At 40.2% G+C, this 23,424-nt stretch overlaps 2 protein-coding genes and 1 pseudogene across 3 annotated transcripts; 1 reads left to right on the top strand and 2 right to left on the bottom strand.

The window, feature by feature from the left end:
• Positions 1-6,941: 6,941 nt before the first annotated feature.
• TMT1A (thiol methyltransferase 1A) lies at positions 6,942-18,760 on the bottom strand. Of its 2 annotated transcripts, XM_059886695.1 has the most exons (3): positions 18,669-18,760; positions 17,502-18,119; positions 6,942-8,284 (listed from the first exon to the last, which is right to left on the bottom strand). In XM_059886695.1, the coding sequence occupies exons 2-3, from the start codon at positions 17,997-17,999 to the stop codon at positions 8,048-8,050; spliced, it is 735 nt and encodes a 244-aa protein (XP_059742678.1). In that variant the 5' UTR covers positions 18,000-18,119; positions 18,669-18,760; the 3' UTR covers positions 6,942-8,047.
• Positions 9,090-11,615, top strand: LOC132345262 (thymosin beta-10-like; annotated as a pseudogene).
• Positions 18,761-21,208: 2,448 nt separating the features above from the next.
• On the bottom strand, positions 21,209-22,748 carry LOC101904477 (ZW10 interactor-like). The gene has a single exon (XM_059886892.1). The coding sequence runs from the start codon at positions 22,715-22,717 to the stop codon at positions 21,857-21,859; it is 861 nt and encodes a 286-aa protein (XP_059742875.1). The 5' UTR covers positions 22,718-22,748; the 3' UTR covers positions 21,209-21,856.
• Positions 22,749-23,424: the final 676 nt, after the last annotated feature.

Genomic DNA, 23,424 nt, shown 5'->3' on the forward strand with positions numbered 1-23,424 from the left:
GCCATTGCCTTCTCCACAGATTCAGTGCAATCCCTCTCAAATTACCAATGCCATTTGTCATAGAAATGGAACAAAAATGTTTTAAATTTGTATGGAAACACAAAAGACCTCGAATAGCCAAATAGTCTTTAAATAGGAAAACGGAGCTGGGGGAATCAGGGCTTCCTGATTTCAGACTATACTACAGAATCTTGCATTTTAAGCTAAGGATTTTGAACTTTGATCTGAAAGCCATGAGAAGCCACCAAAGTATTTCAGGCAGGAAGTGGTTTTTTATTTAGCTTCTAGAAGCATCATAGAGAAGTTTGGGAGGGATGGGGCTGTGGCGAGGCTTAATTGAAGTAAGGAGTGGTGTGTGCAGAAGCAATGGAAGAAGAAGGGAAGGGTCGGTATCTGGTTGTAGGAAGAAAGAGAAAGCTAGGATGATGTCTTGGGTTCCCAGCTTGAGTAACAGTGACAAACAGTGATTTTGCAATTTGCTGAGATTAAACAAATAAGAAGCAGGTTAGAGGTAAAGGAAACCCATAGTCAGATATTGGCAGATTTTATGGCAATAGGAAAATGAGGCATGAATGGGAGAGTGGTGACGAATTGATTTACACTACAGTCCAGCCTGGTTAGAAAAGGGAATCAATCTTGGTTGGTAACCAAGACAGATTAGACTTATCCGAGGTTTCTAAGTTGAAAAATGGGTGGGAGAGGTAAAAGGCTGGAAGGCTGGGTTTCAAGAATGAAACTTTAGAGTAAAATTTTATATGTGGCACTTTGGAGGTAATGATGATGTGGTTCGATAGATGTTTAGTATGTCTGTTTTCCTCTAGAAATGGTAAGTTTATTTGTAGGAGCATTTTTTTCCCAAGGAGAGGATCTGTATCTTTCATCAGACTCCCAAGGAAATCTCTTAGGACCCTATAAAAATAAAGAATTGGTATTAGCCCCATCATAACCTGTTTCTCATATTTTCAGACATACCTGTCATGTAGTTGCTATATGAGCAGAAGGCAAATGTTTCTTTATAAAATTTAACTCAGAAGGGCCCTACAGAATATGAAGGGAAGAAAATAGAAGCACAATAGCAAAAAGGTAGCTGACAGGTTAGCAATTTATTAATAGTGTCTGCTCTCTCCAGTGTTTCCTCCCACTTTTAATATTGGGGCAGATGAGGGGTATGCATTGGCATGCAGTTTGGTATATGGCATCATTTATGTTTATAAATAAATGTATATCTTACTGTTTAAGCCTTTGGTTTTTTAGAAAGAAAGTTTTTCGATTTCTTTGTTCCTAAGCTTTGGTGGACAATAAAGTGGAACAAAAAGCTCTTCCTCTGGGATCAGAGTTAATAATTTGTTCCCATAACCTGAGAAGTGAGATAGAATTTGAAAGGAGTGATGTTTCTTTTATAAGCTTAATACTACCTGCTTAGCTTGACAGGTAAGATGGAAGCCAATATTGGAGGGACTAAGAAAATCCTGTAAGTATCCACAGTACTCCCTGTAGAAGTTACTTTCAGCAGCTGAAGCAAACACATTTCATGCAGGTGCCAATTTTTTATTGTCAGGTACAAAAATGAGAGCTTTTCCAAATTTTTATGAAAGATTTTAAAAATACGGACTCTTCAGAAAACATTATACTGTGTAAATAATTAAGTCAGTTGGAATTCCAGGATGACATTTATAGAAATGAAGGATCTTTTCTGATAGGAAAGTAGTCTTTATTCCTCTCACAAATACTTAGGGAGGCAGGGTCTTGACCACAGTGAGGGGCCATGTGGAGCAGTTCCAGTGCTCTTACTAACCATCTTATATATTGTTTCATCCTCACAAAAATCCTAGGACGTGTGGGTACTGTTACCCTCTTATGCTAAGTGACTAAAATATTAATAAAATGTGATGAGATTTGTTCAAATATTCTGACTTCAGGGACTTCCTTGGTGGTCCAGTGGCTAAGACTCTGCACTTCCAAAGCAGGGGGCCGGAGTTTGATCCCTGGTCAGGGGACGAGGGAGCTTCCCTGGTGGCGATAGGGTTAAAGAGTCTGCCTGCCAATGCAGGAAATGCAAGCGATGTGGGTTCGGTCACTGGGTCGGGAAGATCCCCCGGAGTAGGAAATGGCAGCCTGCCCCGGTATTCTCCCTTGGGAAATCCTATGGACAGAGGAGTCTGGCAAGAGTCCATGGGGCCACAGAGAACTGAACAAAACTGAGCAGCAAGTGACTAGATCCCGCATACTGCAACTAAAGATCCTGCACCTGGCACAGCCAAAATAAAGAAATATTTAAAAACAAACATTCTGGAAGCTTTTTTTCACTGGACCACAATGCGGGAAAAAACATTGAGGTGTCATTTGACAGAGGCCTTAAATAAAGAGTTGAGCAGCTTAAACTCAGTTTAATGCTGAATAGATATCTTTGTGATTTTGAGTTGTGGGAATGATCGAATTAAATTGTTCTGGAAATTATGAGCTCATGCTCAGAAAGGGGTGATGAAGGAGTGGAGGCATGGAGACCTGTTTGAAGCATTTTCTGGTATGAGAGACCAGGACTTGGGTGAGATATCTGTGCCTGCCTTAGGAAGCCACTTCTTTGTACCCCAGGAAAGTTGTTTGCTGAACTTCTGCTTTATTGTGGGTTGAATTGGGTGAAAGAGGGAAAGGAAGGTTAAGTCGGTTGTAAAAGGAATGTCTTTGTACTACTGTATCCAGATATATTATCCCCTCCTTGCCTTAGAGCTACTTCTGTCATACCCTTGAATCAGGTAACACCTGGCCAAGTCCCAGCGTAAATGGTTTATCACTCTAGCCATCTCCGTTCAGTCTATACATGTGGTCATCCAGGCATTAATTCTGAGGCTAAGATGGTTGCTGTGCAAGTGCAGTAGAAGGGACCAGTTGAGAGATTTGAAGAAGAGGCAGGACTTCATGATGAATCCATTGGCTTCAGAGTGAGTGCCTGCTATATAGTACACACTGTATTGGGCATGTAGAAGAAAGGAGGAACAGACTGGTGGCTATTGATGAGTGCTAAGAGATTTCTCAAAGATCCAGCGTCTTGAAACAGCCAGCAAATGCTTTCTAGGGCATCACTTTACCTCTTTCTTAGGACATCATTACAGATATTGAGGAAGCTGGAAAATGTTGTTTGTTTAGGGAAGAAGAGAGTGAATTATTTTTTGATGTGGTAAATCCGAAATATTAAAGTCATGGCAATTGTGAGGTTTAGGAATCTTCTTCACATAGATGGTGGTTCACAACCTAAGTTTATAAGAAACTCTCAAGGGACTGAACACAGACCAAATGAGTCCTAAGGGATGATTCAAGAGAATTGGTGGAGGAAGGGGCAAATGGTTATAGAGACTAGGATTCAGAAGAGCTGGAGAGGCAGGGCAGCATTGTAAGGAAGTCTGGGCTTTGGAGTCAGTTGAACTACGTGGGAATACCAGGATGGCCATTCACTCGGTGGCCTGGAAGTGACAGAACATCCACTGGTCTGCTTTCTTCTTTGTCGGGTGCAGATACTTACACCTGCCTGGTAAAGTTGTGAGTATTGTATGAAATAATTCTGTAAAACTCCCTAGTATAAAGAAGGTGGGTAATAAATGAAAATTTTTATTATTAGCTGTTAGAGTCATGGAATAAACAAATCATTCCAAGGAGAAGGTTGATATCAGTTTCAGATACATTGAAAGATTCAGATACGTGAAGGATGCAGCCTGGGTTGCACTGTGGGATGTGAGAGATTTTTATCTTTAAAAATGGTGAATTCTGGGAACTTCCCTGGTGGTCCAGTGGTTAAGACTATACTTCCAATGCAGGGGGTGTGAGTTCGATCTCTGGTCAAGGAGCTAAGATCCCATACGCCAATCATCCAAAAACAAAAGGTAAATTCTGAGTGGTAATTTTCCTTGTTCCCATGTAATTCTCTGTAGGTTCCCAAATAGTTTCCTTTAGAAACAAAATAATGTCATATATTATCTGTGTATTATTATTATTTTAAAAACTGAACTAGAAATGGGGAACATTGGCCACTTTATGTTCATTTCCCGGGCCTTCAGTTAATATGACATTTGCCTCAGGTCTGTGGTGATTCCATGGTTCAGGGAATCCTGGTTATTCTTTATGTAACCTGAATGCTTTTAGTTTTAAATATTGAGGTATTTAAAGTGACACTTATTGAATTGCTTTATTTTTTGCTTTTGTTGACATTAGTCTGCTATGATTCATTACACTGTGAACTCCTTAGCAGATAAATAAGAATTGAATTTCAGTTATGTTAAGTTCTGTGTTTTCTAAAGCAATACCAAAGAGAAAGGCTTATATTAGGGTCAAGAGTACAAAAGGAACTATTATGTAATGTTTTCCTCACTTTCTATTCAAGTGTGAAATATGTAGGAATTCAGGGGAAGCAGCTGGATTATTGGAACAGTTAGGAATAGGATATAATAAATATATAAATATAATAAAATTTAGTAAGTTTTTTTTGTTGTTATCCATTAAAATAAGTGTTGAGCTTATGGACCCAGGGTCTTAACAAAATTAGGAACAAGCTGATGGAAATAGTAGCCATCCCAAAATCTGCCCTTCGGGTTCCCAGCCCTGCCTACTGTCTTTCAGTTCCTTGAAGATATTGTTTTTCTTTTGTTTGTTTGTTTGTTTGTGACACAAGCTGATCCATTATGCTGAAAGACTCTATTCATCCTCTGAAATTCAGCTCAGATGTCACTTCCTCAAGGAAGCCTCTGATACTCTCCCTGAGAGGGCCAGATTTCATTCTCCTGAACTTCTTCCTCAGAGAGAGCACTGATCACAACTGTATATGCTCCCTAGGGCAGAGAACAAGTCTAGCTTATTCAGGGCTCTAAGCCAGGCACCAAGAGCAGAGTACACAGTAGGCATGCAGTAAATGTTGAATGAAGTTCAGCATTTATTAAGCACTAAGTACCTCACCTCATTAACTCCTCACAGTTACCCTTTAGGTAGATTATCCCCATTAACAGATGACGAGAGTGACACTAGCAAAGTAACTTGCCCCAGGTCATATAGTCAATGAATGCCGCAGCCAGAACTTGATTCATGTCATTTTGATGGCAAAGCCAGTGTCCTTTTTTTCTTTTATTTCTCTCATTGCATGCTATTTTCCCATGGAAAAGCCAGTATTCTGAATATGGCACTATGCTTAGAAAGACAAACAGGAGGGTCTGATCAGAATGCAGAGATGTATTTATAATGGCCATTTGTAGTGTGCCTTCCCACCATACATTTCTGCTTTCCCTAATCACAGGCCCTGCTTTCATTTGGAGGATACACAACTCTCCTTGTCTCAGTCCCCATGGTTTGGGTGTCCTCAGCCCCTGGGATGAAGTGCTGTGCCCATCAGCATGACCCATCCCATTGAAATAGGATGAATGACTCAGGGATGGACTTCTGACCTAGTATTGTCAATTGAAGAATCAACTGAGACTCAAATGTAGAACTCTGGAGTGTTTCAAAAAGTTGTCTTGATCTTTTCAACTGGCCATGGGTCCTGGAAGCATGAAGACTGGCATTATTTCCAAAGACTTTACCACCTGAAAGAGAGAAGAGGGCAGATGTGGCCCTAGACACTGTCTGGCCACTGATAACATTATCTGAGCCTTGCCCAGGCTGTGCCTCGGGCTCTCTGTTCCTAAAGTGAAAGTGAAGTTGCTCAGTCATGTCTGACTCTTTGTGACCCCATGAAGCCTACCAGGCTTCTCCGTCCATGGGATTTTCCAGGCAAGAGTACCGGAGTGGGTTGCCATTTCCTTCTCTAGGGGCTCTTACTGAACCAGGGATCGAACCCAGGTTTCCCACATTGCAGGCAGACGCTTTACCCTCTGAGCCACCAGGGAAGCCCCTCTGTTCCTAAACCTTTCACTAATTTGAGTCAGAGTTCTTTTCCACTTAAGTCTTTTTGGGTTGGGAGTTCTGTCACCAGAAATCAAGGGAATCTAACCAACACAGGACCTAAAAAGCATTGACATGTTTTGCCTCTTATCTGTTTCCATTTTGCATAGGCTTAAGCCATGTCCTTAGGTTCTTGGAATGATCATAAATGTGTGTTTTCTGGACCTGAGAAGGTAGTATAGCAGCGATGCTTGTCAAAACAGGTATTGTGGTTTTAGGAATCAGGGCTCTAAGACTAGCTGAGTACCTTGTGGAATGTGAGAAACTTCACTTATTTATCGCCCCCCCGCCCCTCCCCGTAGAGAGTAAGGATAATATTTGCTACACTGTTTAAACAAAAGGGAGTTGAGAAGAATGTGCCCAGTACTTTGTACTTTGGTATTACACACCTTCCAGCAAGCCAATAATACTTCAGCAAATCAACCTTGGTTTTTCAGATTTCTCAATCCCTAGACTGACCTAACCAGTAGTAAGTTGGGCAAATAAAGACATCCCTACTTTTAGGAGACCCTGGTGGGGGGATATTCACATTCCATAGTTCAGGAGACTGTAGACTCATGTTCTAACCTCACCGTAATGAGATTAGGTGTTTAACTAATTAGGTGTTTAGCTAATTAATTAGGTGTTAACAGTTGTTAACTGTTTTCATGCACAAGAGAACAGTAAACTTCCTTTCTTTCTGCTCTATGGATTTCACAAAGGGAGTTTTTGGACTTGAACTGTTCAAAACCCATTCAGACCCTTCCAAAATTGCCTTTTATTTTTACTTTTTGGCCATGCTACATGGCATATGTGATCTTAGTTTCCTGACCAGGGACTGAACCAGCATCCTCTGTCATTTGAAGTGCAAGTCTTAACCATTGGACAACCAGGAAAGTTCCCAAATTGCTTTTTCTGAAACCTGCTAGCTGTATTTAGTTATTTGGCTGTAGAAGGAAAAATCTGTACTTTCAAATAGCTTAATTTTCCACCATGAAGGAAAGCCCTCCCAGAGATGCTAAGAAAAATGAAAGTAAGCCAGCAAAGATATAAATCATTCATTTTATTTCCATTCCTAAATTATATGTGAATTTATTGATTTGATATTTAAAATAGTCCTTTTGCAAAATCATCTCAGAAAACATACTAAATTTATTAAAATGCATACAAACTTTTGCTGAAAATTCTAAATCCTCTAACTGATTAACTTGTTTTCAATGCACTTGTGATGATTTCCCAAGGTTTCTGTGGTTACAAGGAACAAAGAAATCATCTTGGGACCAGAGTAGAAATTTGATCAGAATAATCCAAACAATATTTGTCTACCTCTTTACAGACTCACAGGTTGCCTATTTTGAGGGGGCTCTTACAAAGTGTACCCAAGCTTTCAGTGTTTCCCTCATTACAGTGGGCATTTTCTTTGCTTACAGTTTAAAACATTCAGCCAAGAACATGCTAGATAATAGGCAAAGTGAACCCAAGAACTTTGCTTCATGAAGTTTTATGGATATACTAAAGTGTATTGTACAATCTTCCTTGTAAGAATTAAAGACTGGAATGCAGGAGAACAAACTCTGGTGGAATACTGGAATAAAAAACATAACAGAGCTGGGCAGAATCAGGTGTGGCATCCTGGTACATTAACTTTGAAAGCCAGCCCATTGATACTAAGAACAGCAAGTAGATTCAGATTCCTTTAAAAAAAAAAAAAAAAAAAATCTGTGCTTAGTATTTCTTTATTCAGTTTGTGAATTATTAAGATCTTTTGCATCTCCCTTTTCAAAATCTTCTTCTGTGTGATTTAATTTTTATTAGCATCAGCCTCATAGAAATGGTGAAATTAAAATCTGTTGGGTCATAATTTAAATAAGACAAATTGTGAAGTTCTGGAATAAAATAAGATCTGAGGATAATGGTGGAATTTAATTATGGAAGCCCACTGTTTCTTTCAAGAGAGAGTTCAAAGTTGTTTTGTTTTTGATTCTTGGGAGATGATAGAAAATGGCTAACTAGGTTATAACATAAACTTTGAGGGATGAAATGCAAATTTACTCAAAAAAGGGAGTTCCCATCTTCCAGTTACTATTTTAAGTGTGAAGCCAAAACCTTAAATTATTTGAGCCCTTTGGGTCTCAGCTCCCTGCTTCCACTATTTCACAGCATATCCATAGATGTGAGGGCGCACTAGCTCCCAGGACAGAGGGGCCTGTAAGTGCTGCAGCTTCAGCTTGGAGAAGCGGGCCTTCTCCAGGGCCTTCCAGCTCTCTCTGGTCAGGTTGCATCCATCAAACAGTAGGTACCAGACGGGATCCAGGACCTGTTGCCAGAAGTAATTCCAGGTGGAAGGCTTATCTGCTACATGCTCCATGAAATAAAAAGCTCCTCCCTGAGAAAGAAAAGGAGGAAAGAAAACCACACCAAGAATTTTAGTTTGGGACAAACAATTCGATAAGATGTTTAAATGTCAGATTTCAGTGGCCCCAGAGGTCCACTTCACGAGAAGACATGGAGAAATCCAAACTTACTACGATACCATTGTGGTTAATAGTGTCATTTTCTGTCAGATTGTATACAGAGCTGCCAGTCTATATTGTCTGTTCATAAAAGTAATACATAATGATAGCTAAATTTAAAGCAATTTAAAGCATTCAAGGCCTATTCTTAATGCCTGTCACATGCATGCTTGCGTGCTCAGTCACTTCCAACTCTGTGACACCATGGACTGTAGTCCACCAGGCTCCTCTGTCCATGGGATTCTTCAGACAAGAATACGAGTGGGTTGCCATGCCCTCCTCCAGGGGATCTTCCCAATCCAGGGACTGAACCCATGTCTCTTGCATCTCCTGCATTGGCAGGTGGATTCTTTACCACTGAGCCACCTCAGAAGCCTGGTTGTCAAGCTGCCCTTTGGAAGAGTTGCCCCAGTTTGTATTCATACCAGCAATAGATGTGAGTGCCCATTTTCAATAAATGCTCATCTATATTTTTAAAAATCTATTTGATGTGTAATGTGGTATTTTTTATAACATGCATATCTTTAGTATTTTTAATTATGACATCTTTTACTAAACGTTATGTGTTGGAAAGATCCCCTGTAGAAAGGAATGGCAATCCACTCTAGTATTCTTGCCTAGAGAATTACATGGACAGAAGAGCCTGGTGGGCTGTACAGTCCATGGGGTCTTAAAGAGTCTGACATGACTGAGTGACTAACTCTTTGACTACTAATACTGGCTGTTTGGATTTCTGTTTTTCTGATTTGTCTGTTAATGTCCATTATCAGTTTTCTAATAGGCTATTGGCTTTTTTTTTTTTTTTTTTTACTGATTAGTAAGGGCTTTTCGGAGAAGGCAATGGCACCCCACTCCAGTACTCTTGCCTGGAAAATCCCATGGACGGAGGAGCCTGGTGGGCTGCAGTCCATGGGGTCGCTAAGAGTTGGATACGACTGAGCGACTTCCCTTTCACTTTTCACTTTCATGCATTGGAGAAGGAAATGGTAACCCACTCCAGTGTTCTGCCTGGAGAATCCCAGGGACGGGGGAGCCTGGTGGGCTGCCGTCTATGGGGTCGCACAGAGTCAGACACGACTGAAGTGACTTAGCAGCAGTAAGGGCTTTTATTATAAACTACATACACTACAAACGTTTCCCCCATTTTTTGTTTGCCTTTTAATTACAATTTTTTAATTTCTCTTTTTATTTAAAAATAGAAAAAAAAAAAAACCTTTAAATTCTTCTGAAAATTTTTCTTAGGCTCCACTTTGCAAGCCTGTGGGAGTCTGAAACCATACCAACCACTGTCTGAGGCTAAATAACCATGTCCTGTACTTTTGTACCATTATCATAGAATGAAAGTGATAGGATTAATTTCAGAAAATTAATCATCTAACAAATGAGAACATACTGTACAGCACAGGGAACTCTACTTAATGCACTGTGGTGACCTGAATGGGAAGGAAGTCCAAAAGGGATTCACTTTGCTGTATGGTAGAAACTAATGCAACATTGTAAAGCAACTATACTTTAATAAAGATTAATTTTAAAAAGTAGGGAAAAAATAAAAGCACAAGTTTTTGAAAAAAACAAACAAACAAAAACCACTGTGTCTCTTTGTCAGTGACACAAGTGGGAGCACTGGGACAGGAGACTTGAAGTGGAACTTCTTGGATTGTTTTAAGAAAATGGCAGACAAGCCCAACATGGGGAAATCAACAGCTTCGGTAAGGCCAAGCTGAAGAAGACTGAGACGCAGAAGAACAGCCTTTCCACCAAAGAGATCATTGAGCAGGAGAAGCAAGCAAAGTGAAATTTCCTGTGAACCTGGAGGATTCTCCACCGCATCATCTTGGAGACCCTGTCCGTGAGGTGGAGGAAAGTCCACCTGCAAGATATACACAAGTGACAAGCTGCACTGTGAGATTAAACAATATGTGTCTAAATTATGAACAGGTTACTGAAGGAATCAAAAAAGAAATTAAAAATTTCCTAGAAACAAATGACAATGAAAATACAACTCAAAACCTATGGGATGCAGCAAAAGCAGTTCTAAGAGGGGAATTTATAGCAATACAGTCCTACCTCAAGAAACAAAAACATTGAATAGACAACCTAACTTTATACCTAAAACAACTGGGAAAAAGAAGAACAAAAAAACCCCCCAAATTAGCAGAAGGAAACAAATCATAAAGATCAGAGCAGAAATAAATGAAAAAGAAATGAAAGAAACAATTGTAAAGATTAATAAAAATAAAAGCTGGTTCTCTGAGAAGATAAACAAAATTGACAAACCTTTTGCCAGACTCATCAAGAAAAAAGAGAGAAGAATCAAATCAACAAAATAAGAAATGAAAAAGGAGAGGTTACAACAGACAATGCAGAAATACAAAGGATTATAGGAGACTTCTGAGCAACTATATGGCATAACCTAAAATGGATAATCTGGAAGAAATGGGCAAATTCTTAGAAAAGTTCAATCTTCCAAGACTGAACCAGGAAGAATTAGAAATTATGAACAACCCAATTACAAGCACAGAAATCGAAACTGATCAAAATTTGCCAAAAAGCAAACCCGGGAGCAGATGGCTTCACAGGTGAATTCTGTCAAACGTTTAGAGAGGAGCTAATACCCATCCTTCTAAAACTCTTTCAAAAAGTTGCAGAGGAAGGAACACTTCCAAACTCATTCTACAAGGCCACCATCACCCTGATTCCAAAACCAGACAAAGACAACACAAAAAAAGAAAACTACAGGCCGATATCACTGATGAACATAGATGCAAAAATCCTCAACAAAATTTTAGCAAACAGAATTCACCAATACATTAAAAAACTCATACACCATGATCAAGTTGGGTTTATTCCAGGGATGCAAGGATTCTTCAATATATGCAAATCAATGTGATACACCATATTAACAAATTGAAAGATAAAAACCATATGATAATCTCAGTAGAAACCTCAATAGAAAAAGCCTTTGACAAAATTCAGCACCCATTTATGATTTAAACTGTTAAAAAAATGGGCATGGAAGGAACCTACCTCAACATGGTAAAGGCCATATATGATAAGCCCACAGCAAACATTATTCTCAGAGTGGTGAAAAACTGAAAGCATTCACCCAAAGATCAGGAAGAAGACAAAGGTATCCACTCTCACCACCATTATTCAACATAATTTTGGAAGTCCTAATTACAGCAATCAGAGAAGAAAAAGAAATAAAAGGAATCCAGATCAGAAAAGGAGAGTGCTCCCTGTTTGCAGATGACATGATACTATACATAGAAAACCCTAAAGATATTATTAGAAAATTACTAGAGCTAATCAGTGAATTTAGCAAAGTTGCAGGAGACAAAATCAATACACAGGAGTCACTTGCATTCCTGTATACAAACAATGAAAAATCAGAAAGAGAAATTAAGGAATCAGTCCCATTCACCATTGCAACAAAAAGAATAAAATATCTAGGAATAAACCTACCTAAGGAGACAAAATAACTGTATACAGAAAATTATAAGACACTGATGAAAGAAATCAAAGACAACTTAAACAGATGGAGAGATATTCCATGTTCCTGGGTAGGAAGACTCCATATTGTGAAAATGACTATACTACCAAATGCAATCTACAAATTCAGTGTAATCCCTATCAAATTACCAATGGCATTTGTCACAGAACTAGAACTAAAAATTTCACAATTCATATGGAAACACAAAAGACCCTAAATAGCCAAATCAGTCTTGAGAAAGGAGAATGGAGCTGGAGGAATCAACCTTCCTGACTTCAGATTATACTACAAAGCTACAGTCATCAAGACAGTATGGTACTGGCACAAAAACAGAAATACAGACCAATGGAACAAGATAGAAAACCCAGAAATAAGCCCATGCAATATGGATACCTTATTTTTGACAGAAGAGGCAAGAATATCCAATGGGGCAAAGACACCTCTTCAGTAAGTGGTGCTAGGAAAACTGGACAGTTACACATAAAAGAATGAAATTAGGACACTTCCTAACACCATAAACAAAGATAAACTCAAAATGGATTAAAGACCTAAATGTAAGACCAGAAACTGTAAAACCCTTAGGAGGAAAACATAGGGAGAACACTTGATGACATAAAGCAAGATCCTCTGTGACCCACCTCCTAGAGTAATGGAAATAAAAACAAAAGTAAACAAGTGGGACCTAGTTAAACTTAAAAACTTTTGCACACCAAAGAAACTATAAGCAAGGTGAACAGACAGGTCTCAGAATTGGAGAAAATAATAGCAAATGAAACAAGGGTTAATTTCCAAAATATACAAGCAGCTCATACAACTCGGTACCAGAAAACAAACAACCCAATCAAAAAGTGGCAAAAAGACCTAAACAGACATTTCTGCAAAGAAGTCATACAGATGGCTAACAAACACATGAAAAGATGCTCAACATCACTCATTATTAGAAAAATGCAAATCAAAACTACAATGAGATACCACCTCACATGAGTCAGAATGACCATCATCAAAAAGTCTACAAACAATAAATGCTGGAGAAGGTGTGGAGAAAAGGGAACCCTCTTGCATTTTTGGTGGGAATTTAAGTTGATACAGTCACTATGGAAGACAGTATGGAGAGTCATTAAGAAACTAGGAATAAAACCACCATATGACCCAGTAATCCCACTCCTAGGCATGTACCCTGAGGAAACCAAAACTGAAAAAGACACATGTACCCCATTGTTCATTGTAGCACTATTTACAATAGCTAGAATGTGGAAGCAACCTAGATGTCCATCGACACATGAATGGATAAAGAAGTTGTGGTACATATACACAATGGAATATTACTCAGCCATAAAGAGGAACACATTTGAGTGAGTTCTAATGAGGTGGATGAACCTAGAGCCTATTAGAGTGAAGTAAGTCAGAAAGAGAAATACCATATATTAACACATATATACAGAATCTAGAAAGATGGTACTGAAGAATTTATTTGCAGGGCAGCAATGGAGAAACAGATATAGAGAGCAAATTTATGGACATGGGGAGAGGGGAGGAGAGGGTGAGCTGTATGGAGAGAGTAATATGGAAACTTACATTACCATATATAAAATAGATAGCCAATGGGAATTTGCTGTATATCTCAGGAAACTCAAATAGGGGCTCTGTATCAATGTGGAGAGGTGGGATGGGGGGAGAGATGGGAGGGAGGTTCAAGAGGAAGTGGACATATGTATACCTATTGCTGATTCATGTTGAGATTTGACAGAAAACAAAATTCTATAAGCAGTTATCTTTCAACTAAAAAATATTATTTTTTAAAAAAAGACAAAGATACTGAGCCATCTAAAAGTGTTACTGAATTCATGATAATATTTTGTAATTCGATTTTTTTCCCCAATCAGTGGATACTGTATGTAAATAACTGTCAAATAGCAGTAACTGCTGGTTTCATCTAGGACAGTCCTGTAAATATAGATCAAGTCTGGACACAGTAGAGGGTACACATTATTAACGAGTCTTCAGAAGTTTTCTACTTAACCTACCTCTGGGGCGAGAAGGAGGAAAGGGACCAATGAGTACCTCCAAAACCCATTCTCCTTAGCCTCTTCTAGCTTCCCTAGTCTTAGCTGTCCAGGCAGAGTTTAGAGAGGGAGTTCCCCCTACTTGCCCCTCTGTGGGCAAGTACGAGACATGTGTTCAGGAATGGAAAACTTGAAATTTCCTGATGGAAAAAAATTTTTCCATGGAAGAGGACAGGAGAGAAGAGGAGACCCAGGTCTGAGGAGGTTGCTGATGCCCTCTGGGTTGCACAGGTTAGACTAGAGAGCCTGTTACCCTTTCAGGTGACTTGTGTAGCCAACTGGGCATGAAGATTTGGGATTAGAAGAGAGATCTGAGCTTGATACTTAGATTTGGAAACCATCTGTGTGTGTGGTAATTGAAAACTTTGGTGGTACATGAGATTACACAGGGGGTGTATATAAGCAAAATTAGAGCCAAAATAGAAACTCCAGTGTTTAAGGGATGGGCAGAGGAAGAATAGCCAGCAAAAATGGTAGAAATGTTGAAGTTGAAGCAATACAAAGCCCCAGTGATAAACACTGTGGTGCAGTGATAAGAATATGTGCATTAAAGTCAGATCTGCTGGCTGCGTTGGAGAAGGCAATGGCACCCCACTCCAGTACTCTTGCCTGGAAAATCCCATGGACGGAGGAGCCTGGTAGGCTGCAGTCCATAGGGTCACTACGAGTTGGACACGACTGAGCAACTTCACTTTCACTTTTTAGTTTCATGGATTGGAGGAGGAAATGGCAACCCACTCCAGTATTCGTGCCTGGAGAATCCCAGGCATGGGGGAGCCTGGTGGGCTGCCATCTATGGGGTCGCACAAAGTCGGACACGACTGAAATAACTTAGCAGCAGCAGCTGACTGCGTAATGTGGGGCAAGTTTCTTAACTTCCCTAGGTCTGTTTCCCCAGCCCAACATGAAGACAGTCCCTGCGTTAAGGACTGTGTGATGGGGTGAATGACAATGCAGGAAAGCCTCTGGTTCTATTCAGCAGTGAGTGGGTGCTTTGTAGGAGCTAAAGGAAGAATATGATCCCCTAAGAGCATTCTCAGTGCTTAAACCCGAGGTGATCATTATTTGCTTTGCAGAGGCGTTGTGAGATTAGTAACACATAAGCAAAATGTCTCTTAAATGTGCCCAGTTAATGCCCAGTCTTGGGACAGATGAACCCAGGATTTGAATGTTAGAATCAGACCTTTTTCAGTTACAGTTTTGATGTCGGCCTATTCTTGAGCCAAACACAGAATTACAGTCGGCCCTCAGTATCCTTGGCTTCAATCAACAGATAAAAAATATTAGGAAAAAATCCAGAAAGTTCAAAAAAGGCCAAACTTGAATTTCCCACATGCTGGCAACTATTTATGTAGCATTTACTTTGTATTAGATATTAAAATAATCTAGAGATGATTTAAGGTATGTGGGAGGTTATGTGTGGGTTATATGCAGATTCTATACCATTTTATGTAAGGGACTTGAGCTTGTATAGATTTTGGTATCTGTGGTGGGGGTAGGGAGTGACTCTCAGGGACAGCTGTATATTATTGCCTCTAAACACTATCTTTAAGTCCATTTCTTCCTGAGGAACTTCCTCTGTTAGAAAATAAAACTGAGGTCTCCGGTGGTATCACCCTAAACACGGCCATCTCATCTGATCTCAGAAGCTAAGCAGGGTTGGGTCTGGTTGGTACTTGGATGGGAGAAAATAAAACTGGGGATTACAGACCATCTTTTCCCCCTAGAAGAGTAAATTCAAATGTTAAAATACTCATATTTTATGTATGTTCAGCTTTGTTTAGAATTGTTGTTCAGTTTCTCAGTCATGTCTGACTCTTTGCAACCCCATGAACTGCAGCACACCAAGCTTCTATTTAAAACTAGCTTTTAAGTAAACAATAAAGGTAATATGTGAAAATTACATACAGGTATAAAGAATTTCAAACTGTACGGAGAGGTATAAAATGAAAAGAAATTCTTTCCCCTCATCCAGTTCCCTTCCCAATTAACTTAAAGTGTTAAGTAAGGTAACCACTGTTAATCGTTACATATTTATAATTCCCATTAACATAAATACTTATATAAGTATATTCTATCCCCCACACAAATGGATTAGCACTCTACATAATATTCCGTTTTCATTGCTTTTAAAATTAACACTGTCTCTTGAGGATGTTTTTCATTGACATAGGTAAAAATTTCTTGTTTTAACAGCTGCAAAGAAATCCTTTATACTATGTGACAATTTACTTAACAACTTCCCATTGATGGATGTTATTTCCAATTTATTATATTAAAAATACTGTAATGAATATTTTTACCTTTAAATGAGTTTTTGTGTATTTTTGCACAATAGCTATAGGATAAATTCCTGTTGGATGAAGATGTAAATTACTTGAAAAAAAATTTTTTTTTTTTTTTTTTTAAGAGACTGGCAGTGTACTCTACACGATTCACTGGCAAGGAAAACCCTGCTCCATCCGAGCCGCCTGGCCACACTCTTACTTGAAAATTTGATATTATTAAATTGCCCTCCAAAGAGGACAGTTCCTCCAGTTGGGTGTCCAGACCCCCAGACCCACCCCAATACCATATTGAACTTAAAAGTCTCTGACAGAATAATAGATAAAAAGGGTCTTGCTTTAATTTCTTTTTAATTGAAGTATGGTTGATTATGGAGAAGGAAATGACAACCCACTCCAGTGTTCTTGCCTGGAGAATCCCAGGGACGGAGGAGCCTGGTGGGCTGCCGTGTATGGGGTTGCACAGAGTCAGACACGACTGAAGCGACTTAACAGGAACAGCAGCAGCATGGTTGATTATAATATTAGTTTCAGGTGTACAACAAAGTGATTCAAAATTTTTATAGTTTATACTCCATTTAAAGTTATTACAAAATAATGACTACACTGTGCTGTAGAATATATCCTTGTTGCCTATTTATTTTACACATCCTAGTTTGTATCTCTTAATCCCATACCACTCTTGCTCCTCCCTTTTTCCCTCTCCCAGGTGGTAACCACTAGTTTGTTCTGTATATCTATGAATTTATTTCTGTTTTATTATATTCATTTGTTTTATTTTCAAGATTCCACTATAAAATATCATGCTTTAATTTGTTCTTTAATTACAAGACTAGATATTTAAATCATATATTGGCTATTTTTATTTATATTTCTGTTCCTGTGCTTTGCTTTTTTTCCCTCTTTTTAAAAATAATTTAAGAATCCTGTTGATCTTGTTGATTTGTAACACCTTTATGAAGGAAGTTAACTCATTATCGTCCTTGGTAAATATTTTTTACAAAATATTTTTGTACTTCAAATTTATTTATGGTCCTTTTCCCTGCAGGAGTTCTAACATTTTTTTTTTATTCATGTACTATCAATCTTTTCCTTCATAGCTTCTGCACTCGAATATTTTTTAAAAATTCAACAGTATTTTTTCTAGTAGCTTTACTTTTATGTTAGGGTGTTTGATCTACTGAAATTGGGAGGACTGCCCGTGGTGATGTGCTTGCCACTAAGCAGCCCTCCTCATGCCCGCACTCACCGGCCTCAGCACTCGGCACACTTCCTGGAGGATCTGCTCCTGGTTCTTCACCGAGCAGAGCACCAGGGTGCAGACCACCACATCCATGGAGCCTGAGGCCACCTGGTGCATGTTCTCCCCGGCAGCCACTATGAAGCGCTCAAACTGCAGGTGTCGGTTCTGGGCAATGCTCTTGATCAAGAACTTCTCAAAGTTGGGGTTGGGATCAACACAGGTCACCTGGCATCCAGAGGGGTAGAACTTGAAGTTGGCCCCCGTGCCACAGCCCAGCTCCAGCAAGGAGAGCTTCCCAGAGGGGCCCATGAACTCCCGCAGGTTGCTGAAGAGCTCCTGCTTTTTGCTCTCCATCTGTTTATTGTACATCACAGTGAACCTTGCCAGGAAGTAGGGGAACCACTGTTTGCATATCCAGTTCCACAAGCCCAGAAAGTCCAGCAGGTACATGGGAAATGCCAGGATGCAGACAGCCAGCCGGAGGATAAAAATGGTGAGCGCCATCACTCAGAAGAGAAGAAAACAGGCCAGCAGTCAAAGAGCTGACTCCTTTAATTGCAGGAAGTAGGTTTCTGGTCACACTCCAGAGCCAATCAGCTGCAGAGGAAAGAAGAACTGGCTGTGCTGGAAATACACAGCTGAAGTCAGATCTCAGGCAAGAGACCCATTTTATTCCGTTAATAGATGTTTGGCAGAAATTGCCTCATGGCTTATTTTTCATGAAGTGAAATGAGAAGGTTCCCAGCTTTTCCTTAGAAGGAAAGCTGATTACAGCCCCTTATTCCTGCTTGGAGACTACTGCTGCAGTTTTAAATGCAGAGTGTACTCACAGCTTCTGTTCTCCAGTCTCCTAAGAAAACAATCTGTGGGTGGAGCCTGGTTAAAACACACCAGAAGGCCGTTGGTAAACCCGATTTATTACTCTGTGCCCCGTCCTACTTCTGTTCCATCCTTCCCACCTCTGCCTCATTTTTTTTTTAAAAAAGAAGTGAAAGCACATGCCTGTCTGGTCACAGCAAGAGTTTTCCCTTTTGCATTCTAGGCAGAGGTTCTTAGATGTTCATAACTGCACAGTGGGATTATTTTTAAGTCACTGTTTTGGGCTGCCCATTTTTAAAGGGCAAGTTTCACCTTCAAACTGTGCCAAATTACTACATTACTGAATTAACTTACCAGAGAAGGCAATGGCACCCCACTCCAGTACTTTTGCCTGGAAAATCCCATGGATGGAGGAGCCTGGTAGGCTGCAGTCTGTGGGGTCGCTAAGAGTCAGACACGACTGAGCGACTTCACTTTCGCTTTCACTTTTCACTTTCATGCATTGGAGAAGGAAATGGCAACCCACTCCAGTGTTCTTGCCTGGAGAATCCCAGGGATGGGGGAGCCTGGTGGGCTGCTGTCTATGGGGTCGCACAGAGTCGGACACGACTGAATTAACTTACATAAAAATAGTCCCCAGAATATTCACTTTTGGGAACTTAAAGTGTTAAGAAAATATTTTCAGAAACCTGGGCCTTAGGGTGTTCAGGAAACATAGAAATGCTCAAAAATAATGGTAATGTTTACTTTTTAAAACCATGTGATGGACACAGGGAGTGTTTTGTTTCATTATATGTTATACCCAATACGTATTTTATAAATATGTGCTCCATCTTAACAGCTTTCTTGAGGTAGAATTAACATAAAATAAACTACACATATTTAAGCTGTATCATTTGGTTAAATTCTGGCACATGTACACACACATGAAATCACTGCTTCAGTCAAGGTAATGAATATATCAGTCACACTCCCTGCCTCCCAAATACCTCTTGCCCCTTTGTGATCCCTCTTTCCTGCCCTCCGTATTCCCAGGCCACCACTGATCTATTTTCTGTCACTGGAGTTAGTTTGCCTTTCCTATAGTTGGGCTTACAAGAATCCGCCTGCAATGCAGAAGACCCCAGTTCAATTCCTGGTTGATTCCTGGGTCAGGATGATCCTCTGGAGAAAGGATAGAGTACCCACTCCAGTATTCTTGGGTTTCCCTAGTGGTTCAGATGGTAAAGAATCTGCCTGCATTGTGGGAGACCTGGGTTTGATCCCTCGGTTGGGAAGATCCCCTGGAGGAGGATGGCAACCCACTCCAGGATTCTTGCCTGGAGAATCTCCATGGACAGAGGTCTTGGCAGGCTACAGTCCATGGGGTCACAAAGAGTTGGACATGACAGAGCGACTAAGCCCATACACATACATCCTATGATTTTATGTTAATTGGAATCATACAATATCTACTTTTATTGTCTGATTTCTTTCATCCAGCATAATTAAGAGTCATTCATACTGTTGTATGTATCCATTGATTTTCCACTGAGTAGTATTCTATTGTATGGATCTATAACAGTTTGTTTATCTACTCTCCTGAATTTGATGGATATTTGAGTTGTTAACAGTTTTCATAGCTTATTACAGTAGCTTATTACAAATGAAGCTACTATGGGGACTTCTCCAGTGGTCCAGTGGTTAAGAACCCTCCTTGCAATGCAGGGGACTCAGGTTCGATCCCTGGTTGGGAAACTAAGATCCCACATGCTGCATAGCATCTAAGCCCCTGAAAGGTTGTTGCTGAGCCATGAAAAATGATGGGATTCTTGGCCTCTCTAGGAGAGGAGTTCAATCTGGGGCCAGTGACAAGGCTTGATTGCTTGAAAACTTGTAATAAAGTTTTATTAAAGTATAGAAGAGACAGAGAAAGCTTCTGACATAGACATCAGAAGGGGGCAGAAAGAGTGCCCCCCTACTAGTGTTTAGCTAGATGTTATATAGCTACTGCTGCTGCTGCTAAGTCACTTCAGTCGTGTGTGGCTCTGTGTTACACCATAGACGGCAGCCCACCAGGCTCCTCCGTCCCTGGGATTCTCCAGGCAAGAACACTGGAGGGGGTTGCCATTTCCTTCTCCAATGCATGAAAGTGAAGTCACTCAGTCGTGTCTGACCCTTAGCAACCCCATGGACTGCAGCCTACCGAGCTCCTCTGTCCATGGGATTTTCCAGGCAAGAGTACTGGAGTGGGTTGCCATTGTATAGCTACTAGCAGTCTGCTAATTAGAGAAAGGAAATGTCTCAAAGCTCAGAGACTGGTACTAGGCCCCTCACGCACAACATGCATTTTGAAATAACATTGGCACAAGGTGAGATGTCCCAGGCCATAAAATGATTGACATGTATTTTGAAGAGAGGCAGGTTTCCAAGCAAATACAGTCTCATTAATGTAGCTTAAGAGAACATTTGCATGAGTAAAGCATACTGGTTTGTCAAAGTCTGTTCTTTTTTTTTTTTTTTAATTTTTTAAAATTTTATTTTATTTTTAAACTTTACAATATTGTATTGGTTCTGTCATATATTGAAATGACAGTTCTAAAAGACATTCTTTTAAAAAATCAACATGAAAAAAAAAGAAAAAAAAATCAACATGAAACATTAAAGAAATCACATTCAAGGCTACAACTGCTTCCGTCACTAAATTTCAAAGTTTTTATTATAGATTTGACATTTTCTGACTAAATTAGAATAAACCTAGAAAGATTATCCTCTCACATAGAGTAAAAAATTTGAAAATTATTTTTCTAAGAAACTCATGAATCAAAGAAATAATTTTAATAGAAAAATCTACGAATTGAATGATTGTGAAAATACTAATAGGAAGCCAGAAGAAAATAACTTTAAATGTTTATTTGAGAAAACAAATAAAGGTCCAAATACACAAGTTTATTACCTGATAAAAAGTTTACCAAAAAAAAACATATTCTTGACCTAAAAACAGAAGCCAGAAAATGATCAAGATACTACTACAAATCAATGAACCAGAACAAAACATACAATAGAGAATCACAAAAGCCAGTCTTTCAGCATTCGAATATTTGAAGATGAATGACAATCCGAAAGGATGAGTCAAGGAAAAAAAAACAGTAGAACACAAAAAATGTATCAGGAATATAACATTAGGACATCCTAGAATAGGCTACAGATCAGGGATGTAATCACTTCCTCAAACACAGTAGTGATCCCACTGTTCATACATTCAGTGAGACACATAGAGGAATGGAGAATGAAAGCAACAAACAAAAATATAGAAACACAAACATACCAGCACAAATAGAAATACCAATGCACATATCATAGGCCAATATAGAGGTTGGGGGGGCGGGTCTCTATACTTTTTCACTATTGCTCTTTATTACTGTTTCAGTTTGCAACCCTGTTGTCACACACGCTGAAATCATCCTATTGACTTGTTCATTATCATTATGCTCCAAGTGGCCAGTGACTAGTCAGTTAAGTCCACTTCTGCAACTTCAGTTCATAGCAAATCAGGGCCTGCTCTAGGATTCTTCCTTATGTTGCTGTCTGCCAGGAAGCCATGGTAAGCCTGCATCTCCAACAGGCTGTGGGTTGTCAGCCTCTCTTCCCATGGTGTCCTGAGTGTTCTGTTCCTGGGGCTGGGTCACCTGCTGGAGCTTATCCTTAGGAAGATCCAACTCCTGTGGTATCTCTGCCTCTGCTTCATTGAATAGCTGCTTACCCTGCAGGGTGTATAGCAGCTGGAGGAAGGTCTGGTGCCTCTGCCGCTTGTCCTTCTCCTGCCCTGCCTGCTGCTTCAGGGTTCCAAGTTCCTGATATAGTCGTTGAAGTTCCTGTTGAGCTCCTGTCTGACGCTCCCTCACTTCTGACGAAGCCTCTGCCAGATTCTGCAAATGCTTCTCCTGTTCCAGCTGCCACTGCTTCTGGGCTATTCTGAGTTTTTCCATGGCCATTTGCTTCTTGGCCTGGAGCTGTTTAAGGGCCTCCTGGAGCTGTGCCTGCTTTATTTGGGCCTCCTCCACCTTGGGCAGTGCCTCGGTCAGGGAATTTGTGATAACCTCCACATGCTCTTGATATGTGGCCTTCAGCTCTTTCCATTGCTCTTTGGCTTCAAGTGCCTTCTGCCGGCTTGTGTCTTCAGAAGCCAAGGGGTTCTGGTCCTGGGCAGTGCCTTCCTGAACCAAGAAATTCTGCAGGAAGTCTACTACTTGAAGCTGGCTGCAAAGGAGCTTGTCTTTCTTCCGAGAGTCCATCACAAACTCAGCCAGGATCTGGGCAGGCAGTTCAGCTTCCTCCTGAAAACCAACAGGCTCCAGGATGTCTGCTACCTTGGCCAGGACCTCTCGGGCTGCAGTCTCCACTTCAGACTCTGCAGCCCCCATTTTGCTCCAGGCTGCGCTCCAGCTCTACTCTGGGACTCCAAAGTCTGTTCTTAATCTTAGGTGGAACTAACTTGAAGACAGAGTCTAGGGTAAATACATAGTTCATTAACATAGCTTAAGACAGATATTTCCATAAGAAAAATACATTGGTTAGCTCAAGGTTTGAGAAAAGTTAAGTTCAGGTGGAATCAGGTGTCATCATGGCAACACAGATCTTAAAAGAAACCTCTTTTTAAATTTATATAGAGAAGGGGAGAGCTTCCCTCATAGCTCAGTTGGTAAATCATCTGCCTGCAGTGCAGGAGACCTGAGTTCAATTCCTGGGTCAGGAAGATCCCCTGGAGAAGGAAGTGGCAACCCACTCCAGTATTCCTGCCTGGAGAATCCCATGGACAGAGGAGCCTGGCAGGCTGAAGCCCATGGGGTTGCAAGAGTCAGACACTGTTGTAGCCATGCATTCTGGGAAACAAACTCACTCAGAAGGACAATGCAGATAGTGGAGTGCAGTTTATTACACCGGCGGGCCCAAGGCGGAGTTTCCTCTTAGCCAAGGACCCCGACCAGTTTTTGTGAAAACCTTATATATCCTAAGTGTACTTGCTCAAACCCACCTCCCCAAATTTCTTGAAACTAGTCTGGACAAGGTAAAAGATAATGATCAAAGTTAACCCATGATTCATGTGTCACAAGACTAGATGAACAGTGGA

Source organism: Bos taurus, chromosome 5 (genome assembly GCF_002263795.3).
Source record: "Bos taurus isolate L1 Dominette 01449 registration number 42190680 breed Hereford chromosome 5, ARS-UCD2.0, whole genome shotgun sequence".
In the NCBI taxonomy this organism is placed as follows: domain Eukaryota; kingdom Metazoa; phylum Chordata; class Mammalia; order Artiodactyla; family Bovidae; genus Bos; species Bos taurus.

What these genes read in the sequence shown, in the direction of transcription:
- LOC101904477 (XM_059886892.1), bottom strand. Translation starts at nt 22,717, where the DNA reads ATGGGGGCTGCAGAGTCTGAAGTGGAGACTGCAGCCCGAGAGGTCCTG.
- TMT1A (XM_059886695.1), bottom strand. Translation starts at nt 17,999, where the DNA reads ATGGCGCTCACCATTTTTATCCTCCGGCTGGCTGTCTGCATCCTGGCA. An exon ending in TGTGCCGAGTGCTGAGGCCG is followed by an intron (nt 8,285 to 17,501) that starts GTGAGTGCGGGC and finishes TTTCTTTCTCAG; the next exon opens with GGAGGAGCTTTTTATTTCAT.